At 42.9% G+C, this 9,725-nt stretch overlaps 1 protein-coding gene across 1 annotated transcript; it reads left to right on the top strand.

Moving 5' to 3' along the window:
• Positions 1 to 1,294: 1,294 nt before the first annotated feature.
• Positions 1,295 to 9,202, top strand: ZNF706 (zinc finger protein 706). The gene is made up of 4 exons (XM_040972661.1): positions 1,295 to 1,492; positions 4,772 to 4,908; positions 6,384 to 6,491; positions 7,124 to 9,202. Exons 2-3 carry the CDS (start codon positions 4,774 to 4,776, stop codon positions 6,477 to 6,479), a joined length of 231 nt encoding a protein of 76 aa, XP_040828595.1. The 5' UTR covers positions 1,295 to 1,492; positions 4,772 to 4,773; the 3' UTR covers positions 6,480 to 6,491; positions 7,124 to 9,202.
• The last annotated feature ends 523 nt before the right edge of the window (positions 9,203 to 9,725 follow it).

The raw sequence follows: 9,725 nt of genomic DNA, 5'->3' as shown, positions 1-9,725 counted from the left end.
TTGACCAGTCTCTAGATCACTGGCAAGTTGTGGTATTCCATTCCAGGGTAGGATGAGTGCACATAACAACTTCAATGCTGCTGAAAACTAAAATTAGGGGCTGACCCGATGATATAGCATGGTAAGCGTCTGTCTGCATCAGTGGCATCCCATATGGATGCCATGTCTCAGCTGCTCCACTTCCCAACTAGCTCCCTGGTTGTGACCTGGGAAAGCAACAGAGGACGGCCCAAAGCCTTGGGACCCAGCACCCGTTTGGGAGACCCGGAGGAGGCTCCATAGCTCCAGGCTTTGGATCAGCTCAGTTTTGCCTCTTGTGGTTTTTTTGGAGAGTGAACCAGCAGATGGAAGCCCTGTCTCTCCTTCTTTTCTGTAAAAATTCGCCTTTTAAATCAGTAAAATTAAAAAAAAAAAAAAAACTAAGATTAGCTTGACTGTTTTCATCTTAAACGATAAACGACCCAGGAGACTTGTTTCTCTTGACTTGGTCATCACCGTTCACGTATTCACACACCACAGTGCGCTCCACAAAAACGTTCAGTTCTCACTACAAAATGTAACAGCTCGGTGAATTGCTACTAGCCGGCCAGACAGCTCAGCGAGGCCGAGCCGCCCACTTTGCACGGGGCTCAGGCTTGACTCTCCAATTCCCTCAAACAGCCCAGGTTTGAGTCACACAGCCGGGGTTTCCGCGGCTCTGCAGTACAGGGGCGGCGGGTGAGAGAACAAAGGCTGCGCGCAGCTCGTCAGCGCCATCCGCCCCGGCCTCACCCGCACACACACCCGCACGGGTGCTCCTCTCGGGGCGCTCCCAGGCCCGGCACCTCAGCCAGGAGAGCTCCGCCGCCGGGAGCCGCACGAGGGGAAGCGGAGGCAGAAACCGGGCCGCTGCCCCAGTGAGTGAGCCAGCGAGCGAAGGGAAGACTCATGAGACACGCGGCGCCCCAGCGACCAGGCCACGACCGAGGTCACGCGGCCGCCCGGGTCTGGGCAGAGAAGCCGCCCACAGAACCAGAGAGAGAAACACGCGAGCTGAAGGGGAAGGCCGCCCGGGAACGCCAGGCGACATCCCGGGCCGTTCCCGTTCGCCAGGCCCCGCCCCCTCGCGCTGATGTAATAGGGGCGCGCTGCCATTGGCCCGCTGGCCGGAAAGGGCGCTTGAATGCGAGTGGATGGGCGGGCGGGAGTGGGAGCGAGGGAGGCCGCCGCAGGAAGACGCGGGGCGGGGCTGCGCGAGCCAGGCGGCGCGGCGTGCGCGCGCACGAGGCCGAGTGGCCTCCCTCAGGCGGAGGCGGCGGCGCGCGCGGCGGCTGGTTGGCGAGGCGCGCGGGCTGTTGTGCTCCGGCGCTCGCTTTTTTTTTTCCCCCTTCAGCGGCTGGTGGAGGAGGCCGAAGCGGTGCAGGAAGCGTTCCCCCTTCCCCTTTCTGCGACCTGCCCCGGCCCTCTAAGCGCTGCTGCGTGGTCTCTCGGACCAGGACTGTCCCGGCCCCGGGTGAGCGGCCGCAAGGGGAAGGAAGGAAGGGAGGGCGGGCGCTGACTGGCGCCCCAGGGCCCGGGGTGGGAGGCGGGCCGGCGGAGGGTCGCGGGGTCGCGAGGGACCGGCGCGGGCCTGAGGGGGAAGCTGCGGGAGCCCGGCGGGCCCCTTGCAGGTGGCCGGGTCGCACGCGGGCCTCAGCCCTCCGAGTGGTGGCGGCCGAGCCGTAACCTTACCCCGGGCGATAGCAGCTGGCCCGGTCGCTCGAGGCCGGGCTCCCAGTGCGTTGCGTCCGAGGGGTCGGGTTCCAGGCAGCTGAGGCCTCCGGGAGGTGGCGTCTCGGGTCAGGGTCCGTGAGGACCGGGCGGGCGGAACGCGGGGGGCTCCCCGCGGCGGGAAAAGCCGGTGGAGGAAGGAAGGTGCTCCCCGGGCTGCAGCGGGGGGTCAGCCCCGTGTGGGGTGGAGCCGACCTTGGCCCCCCTGGCGTTTGCATCCGCCCCTCTCCCCAAAAGGCTGCCACTTAGCAGGCAGCTCCGGTCTGGATGTGGAGCTGGGCCTCTTTCTAATGGTTGTGGAGAATGAGTTTACTTCCTGGATCCAAAAATCCCTTTCTTCTCACACCTGCTTTGATTTTCCGAAGGGATCGGCTTGTTGCCTCTTGCTTGAGCTCCTGATTTTAAAACTCCTTAGTTCTCCTACTTCCCCGTTTGCAACCCGTCCCCCCTCGCCCCCTCCCCCCCGCCGGCAGAAAACCATGCCAAACAAGTGTTGCATTAAATACCAACATGTTGGTATTTGGAAATGGCTCTTGCCCTTTTGTTGGTCACATTGAATCGAGGAGTAGCCAGCCACGCGTGAGACTCTGTAGAAAATTCGATGGGCTTGAGAGCGAGTCATAAGTTGAGCTGTCCAAAAGCAGGTGGTGTGTTGATTTGCATTTCTGCTTTCGGAAAGGAAATCCACGTTGAGTGTTGTCAGAAGGGGCCCACCGCGTGCAGTGAGCCTGTTGGATCCCATTTCAAAATCTTCACCTGGGGTTAAGCTTGCTGCCTTAAAACAGACAAGTGGACTGGTGCGTTTCAGCGTTTTAGTTATTTAAGCTTTCGTGGCTTTTTTCTTTTTAGTTGTTAGGTGACAGTGGAAAATGGGTTAAGTCTATCGTGTAATGTAAAACTTTAAGAGATGTCCTAAATAGAGAATTTAAAAATAATTTGATGTTTCCTAATGACATTGCCTTGTACAGATCGCTGTATGGTGTTATCCCAGTAGCTAATAATTTGTACCTAGTAAAGAAACTTCTGGAATTACTTGTTACCCTTTCGTAAGATTTTTGCTCTTTAGTGTAAAAAATTAGGTTACAAAGTCGGTGCTTTTAAAAATGTAAAATATACCGAGTGGTACAGTTACATGTGTGCGAGAACTGAAGTATTCTAATAAGGGCCCTGGTACTGAAGCATCAAGAATATTATTCGAGTGAAAACATTGGCACTTTTACATAAAGATTGAATATTTAACTACTACCATCCAAATACATAAGTATCCAAAGCTGTTTCCATGGGAATAGGTTTGTAAGCTTGCCATAACACTTGGACTTAACTATACTTGGTGGGGGGAGACATTCCATTTGGCTTAAAATTAATGAGGAATTTTTTTTTTTTTAATGGAAGCTTAGTCTTCAAGAACTAACACAGCTGGTTGTATTTACTGTTTGGTGGGAGTGAGGTTCTTCCATTAGGCTAGCTTACTACACTTTGTAATTGGTAAAATATTCACATTCTGGAAGCAGCTCGATCCTCTGTCTTATCTGATTCTCTGTGTTTAATGGTAGTAAGACTTTGTCCAACCTTTTGTATATCTGGTTTCTCTTTTTAGAGGGCTGGAAGAGGAAGAAAGCTCAGTTGTTTAATACTTAGGCATCATGTCCATCAACTACTTTAGAGTTCTGATTAGAAAAAGCTAGCACACTTCCTGGGTATAGTTAATTTAGATCTATTGTATGTTCATGTGCTACAGTGTTTTAAAAGTTGAAACTTTGGTTACAATGCTAATCACAACTCCATAGGAGTTCTACTTGGGGTCTGGTTGTAATGTGTTTAAAAAGTGGTACAGGCCTGTAGACCCTTCAGGAACAGATTTAACTGGTATTGGCTAATGGAAATCTTTCATTTTACTGGAAAAGTGAAAGTAACCTTTTTTGCTGACCATTTTTTTTATCCATTTGGGTTCCGTTTAGGCCATCAATAGTAAAAAGTAGATACCCTTACCTTTGTGACAGGTTCATTTTCTCAGCTGAGAGTAAAATTAATCTTAGTTTGTGAGGTAATATAGCGAAAACCAACTTTGGGAAGAAAATTTAGACTGAACAGTTGTTTTGTGAAACTTAAGTATTTAAAAATACTTTCCACTTATTCCTGTGATCTTTAGAAGGGCTAGCTGATAGCTCCTCTGTCTCTTAAAATTATAAGAATTGCAAGTCATAGTAGATAATGCTGGAAGGAAAAATTGTACCTTTACAAGTAATTGGTGGGGGGGGGGTCAAACTTTTTTTCAGAAACTTTATGGATTATGTACAGTAAAGTACAAGCATTTTTAAAGTAAAGAAATCAGTGGAGTTTTGAAGCAGACCAGGGTGAATGGTCGCATTTCTGTTGGATTTATCCCAACAGTGGAATTACTAGATTGTAGATATTTACCAGTTTTCCATAGTGGTTGTACCAGTTTATACTCTAAAGTATTTTATGTGACACCTTGAAAAAAGGTATGTTTTGATTGCTGAATGTTTCTGTAAAACTTATTCTTTTTTTTAAATAAGATTTATTTATTTTTATTGGAAAGGCAGATATACAGAGAGGAGGAGAGACAGAGAGGAAGATCTTTTGTCCCTTGGTTCACTCCCCAAGCAGCTGCAACAGCTGAGCCGATCCAAAGCCAGGAGCTCTTTCAGGTCTCCCACATGGGTGCAGGGTCCCAAAGCTTTGGTTGTCTTCAACTGCTTTCCCAGGCCACAAGCAGGGAGCTGGATGAGAAGCAGGGCTGTCGGGATTAGAACTGGCCCCCTATGGGATCCTGGCATGTGCAAGGGGAGGACTTTAACCACTATGCTATCGCGCCTGGCCCAAAACTTAAAGTCTTAACCCAAAGAATTAATTATGTGAACTATCTTGTTGCTGTTGAGCTTCAGTAAATTCGGGATAAATAAAATAGAGTGTCTTTTAATTCTGTTTGGAAAAAGACAAAGTGAAAATGCCTTATTTCTCTGTGTCAGGTCACTCAAATGCCTCGATCTCTGGTTTTTAGATATGGCTCGTGGACAGCAGAAGATCCAGTCTCAGCAGAAAAATGCCAAAAAGCAAGCTGGACAAAAGAAGAAGCAAGGACATGACCAAAAGGCTGCTGCCAAAGCTGCCTTGATATATACCTGCACTGTCTGTAGGGTAAGGGGAATTGGGAGGCCTTGTTTCCTTTGATAATTCTTTCTCTGTAAATTGGTTTGTATGGATAAAAATGGTGCCAATAATGCAAAAATAGATGCTTTACCTGAAATAGTGGATTTAAAAGCTAGTTAGAAACCCATCTTTATTCACTCAGTCAACCAAATGGTTTTTCTTATTTTCTATGGGCAAGCATAATTTTCTTGGGTGCTGGAGACAGAAGGGAGTGAGCCAGTCTGTTGCCTCATGAAAAATACATGTCTTCAGAGGGACATATGATTCATGCGGAATTTTGTAAGGAAGCTGGATCTACGTTCTTAGTTTAGATCTGACTACACAATAGAAGATGCTACTGAAGGCAGTTTGGGTTATGTGTTTGACTTTTCCCTCTTCCCTAAAGTCATAGGTAGACGGTCAACAAAGCTACGTAGAGTATATTTGTGCTTGGGGCTGTTATTAGAATTGATGGGTTTTATTGGGTTGGAAGAATGATAGTAACACCTATTGAGTGCTTCCATGTCCCAGGCACTACTCCATGTGTTTTACATGTATTCATCTATTTAATGCATATTACATTAATCAGTGTTATTGTTTTACGAGAGAGCTGAGTTTAATTCATTAACTTGGGCTGCAGAGGAGAGCTAGGATTTAAACACAGACCATCTGCAACATCCACTAGAGCATTGTCACATACCACCTCCAGGAAATGTCTAGAACCCCAAGGGAGAATCTGTCTTGGTCTTGTGGAAGCTCAGTTCTCAAAATTAGTGAATGGAGTGCCAGGTGGAGTGCCCATACCTAATGGGGTGGGTCCAGTACAGGATATAGATAAATAACTTCTCAAGGCCCAACTCCTGGAGAAGCTTAACAGTTTTGACAGGCTTGGAACTTTATAAATTTTTCACGGATCAGTTTTGAAGAAATAACCTAAAAATACTGAAATGGTTGATACGTTGAAAATTCAAAGCCAAAAACTTTAATTTGATGTGTGATATAATTGAATGTATTGAAGAATAAATTGAGAGAAGTCCTTGCCAAGGGAAGTCAGTACTTTGTAGTGTGGATGTGAGAGTTAAAGTTCCCAATAGATTACTAAGTAGGTCTTTGGCCAATTAAATTTTAGTTTGCTTACATAAAATGAGGATGATGGGAAGTAAAAATACTGAGAAAGTTACATGGCAACTAAGGCAACAAGCTGAACATAAAAGAAAGGTTTAATGAATGTTACGTGTTATTTGTGATTGAACAGATTAACTGAATACTTCATTCTGTGTTGCCTGCCTCTGTATGTGAAATGTGGAAATGTTAGAAATTTGTTACAAGGTTCCTTATCTTACTTATGCCATGTGGTGGGAATGTAAGAGAATTTGCAGGTATTTCTCTGTCATAAGCATGTTCGAGATCTTTAAGTGTTGCACATTTTTAAAATTTCATAAATAAAGTCCAGCTCTTATCTTTTTGCACATTTTAAAAATCAGACACAAATGCCAGACCCTAAGACCTTCAAGCAGCACTTTGAAAGCAAGCATCCGAAGACTCCACTTCCTCCAGAATTGGCTGATGTTCAGGCATAAAGTTGTTTACAGGTAATTGACTGTTGGCTTATTACTGTCAGGGTAGTATGCAAGAGGGAAACTGTCTTCTCTAGTTGTGAAATAATTTCTGCTTGCTAGAACTTTATTACTCCCCCTTTAAATTAATGTAATTAACTTCATCACTAGAATGTTTTCAGCGTTACTTAAAACTTACGAGAGCAGTTGATATTTGTTAAAAGTTCTTCCCCAGACCAATTCCTTCCAGTGCTTTTGTAACCTCCAGATTAGCCAGAGATGGAGCGATGAGTAGATGCTTGCTGTATATGGGTGGAGACCAGTGTCTCTCAAGGCCCCCCCCCCTTTTTTTTTTTACGCAGCTACTTTATTTATAGTGCTCAGTACCAGAGCTTCTAAGCCTTGGGACTGTAGGGTAAAATGGTGGAGTGACTATATGAACTTGATAGTTGCTTGCAAAATCAATGGTTTACTCTTTCTTTGTGGTTAGGAGAGAGAAGATAAGGGGGTGGTATGTGTGCAAATAATTTTTTTTAATGTGAATTTATCAAAGATGTGTTTGTAAAATCCAGCTGACAGATATATCAGAGACTTGGTAGGTTTTTCTTAGACGTGTGATCTGTGTGTTTGTGCAGGGGTTACAGTCACCTTTTGCTTATGTTTTACAGGTGAATTCATGACTCCTGACTCTTCTACTGTCTCAGACCTTAGGTAACAAACCTGCGGCTGCTTTTCTAACAAACTGTTGATCAGCAAAAATAAAGGGGCTACAGAAACACTCATTTTTATGCTGTTCCCTTTTGGGCTTCATGCAAAGACAATTCTGTGTAAATGTACAGTTGACTCTGATTTGGAAATCTGAAAATCAGTCCATCCTTGTTATAAAAATTTTTTTACAATTGTAATTATATTGATGTTCATATTGTGTAAAATAACTCATTTAATAAAGTAGTACTTTGATTTTACAACATCACAGGACAAATGGTTCTAGAAATTCTGTTCTAACTTTACACATTATTTGCCTTATACAAACCAATGAATTCACTCTATAGAATTGCAAGAGTAGTTCTTTCAGGTCAGTGGCAGGTTCGTTAGTTAAACTAGACTTGTTCATTAAAATTGTGCGTGTGGTTTTATTGGCAGCTGACCTAGGTGAGGAATAATGGTCTGCTGCCTTCGTGTATTGGAATTGAGTCATTGCCCTACGATCATTTCTCATGTTTGAAATTGGAGTGTTTAAACTCAGTGTATGACATATTAGCTGCCAGCCAGGTGTGCCCTGTAAATAACGAATAAATTCCTTTAAAAAAAAAAGGCAGTTCTGGATTATCAGCCTATGTGAAAGATTAGGTTTTAAAGAATAGACCATAAATGAAATGATCATTAAGCCTGTTGTTCTGTTCCTGATGAATGGACATGGTAAAACCAATAAAGATCTACTTTTTATAAATTATATTGGAGTCTGGAAATTCCAAGTTCTTCAATAGGAAGATTGGAATGTCTAGTGGCTGGGTTAATTCCCAGCACCCTCTCTTCCTTATTTCCTAAATGAGTGGTTGATTTTCGGAGTTTCCTTTTGTGCTCATTCCTAAACTCGGACTTGTGTGTATGATATGACTTCTGTCCGAGCAAGAGAATATTAAATTAGGCCAGCGTTCACATTTTTTTGGATGTAAGGATGGGAAAAAAGGAGTTTGCTCAGTGGATGAAGTGGATGAAATCCCAATTAGAGAAGATTTGCTTTTAGTTTTTTCTGTCGGCTATTGTACAAGTAGAACTCTTCTAACATTGAATAGCTTTTAAAATTAGCATAATCAGAAGAACGCTAAGTATTTCCTGGTAACTGCTGAAAGCTGCAAATGTGCTCCGTGGATTTTAAAGTGCATTCCCTGTTTGCTACAACTCCTCACTGCGTTTGTTCTGTGGTTCTGAATATTCTGCCCACAGTGTTGGTCTTCACTGTTAGTGTCCTCCCTAAAGTCAGATACTCCAAGGAGAAGCTTCAGTGCTGCACCTGTTCTCATGCCCTTACTTTAAAAGACACTCCTGCTTTGTTAATAATCTAAGTTTCAAACTTACTGTTTCACTTCCTAATATGTTGATTACCAGGACATTAGAACTTAATGTCTTGCGATAACTATTACAGTTCTGGTTAAATTAGTTTAAAAGTTAAAAAATGCTTTGAGCATATGTATGTTTATATTTAGTAAGAAATCATCTAAAAGTCATTCTTGAGTTTAGTTTTTTTTTTTTCATTTGTCTTACTGTAATTCAGAATAAAAGTTTTTTTTTTTTCTCTTGTTCTTGTATTTAACACTTTTATTATAAGCAGCTGAAGACACCATATTTAACCCAGTATTTCAAATGGGGAATAGCCGCAATGATCTTAGCTGAGATATTAATTATGATACTTCATATGGAGATTAATATAACAAAAAGGGATTTTACTAATCTGATAGAAGGTGAAAATTGCAAGCGTATCTTAACATCTTTGTAATTTGGTTTGAAGATTCTCTAACAGATCACAGCAAAGTTCATTATAAACCTTATGGTGTCTTCAAAAGACTTGCTAAAAAAGTACACTGAGAGAGAAATGTTCTCTTTTTTCTGTATTCCCATCAGTTGCGAAAAGGAATGGGGTTAAGATTAAACTTGTTTCCTTTTTCTTCATCTGAACGTGCATCCCCATGTTTAACTGACACTGGGGGCTCAGTTGTGTGCTGTAATGTCTTATTAAAGAAGATATTCAATAAAACTAAACTAGTCTAATTTCTTTGACATTTGAGGAGGTTTTTATATTGCCTCTTTTTATTTGTTTCTGAACTTATATTGTTTGAGTATAGCTTGGTAGTTAACGAGGGTATGGCACAGAATTTATTTTTTTTCTCCTGTAGTCAGGCTGTTTTTGTTCTATAATTGTTAGAAGGGGTACATAATTGACTGTTAACATGAAAGTAACACAAAGTAGAAAATGCTTAGGTTAATGGAATTGGGTAAGTTATTGATGACATTGAGTTAACAATTTGGTTTTTGTTTGAGTTGTACCCAACATCAATATTTTACCCAGAAAAACTGTTTTTCATTTTCACTAATGTATGTATGTATAGAGTGTATAAGGGTGCTTCAACAAGATTTTGAAAGTCGAGTTAAGTTTTTTGGTGCAAAATTTGAAATCAGTGTGTAGTTTTTTTTATGATACACATTTTGATGAAATGTTTAAAGACTTGAACCTGTTTCAAAATATGGTTAATGTTAAGACCTTGTTTTTAA

The sequence above is a fragment of the Ochotona curzoniae genome, unplaced genomic scaffold (assembly GCF_017591425.1).
Source record: "Ochotona curzoniae isolate NIBS_2020 unplaced genomic scaffold, NIBS_Ocur_1.0 contig_2318, whole genome shotgun sequence".
Classification (NCBI taxonomy): domain Eukaryota; kingdom Metazoa; phylum Chordata; class Mammalia; order Lagomorpha; family Ochotonidae; genus Ochotona; species Ochotona curzoniae.
Note: the sequence above shows the minus strand (reverse complement) of the source record. Positions and strands in the feature narration are given on the sequence as shown.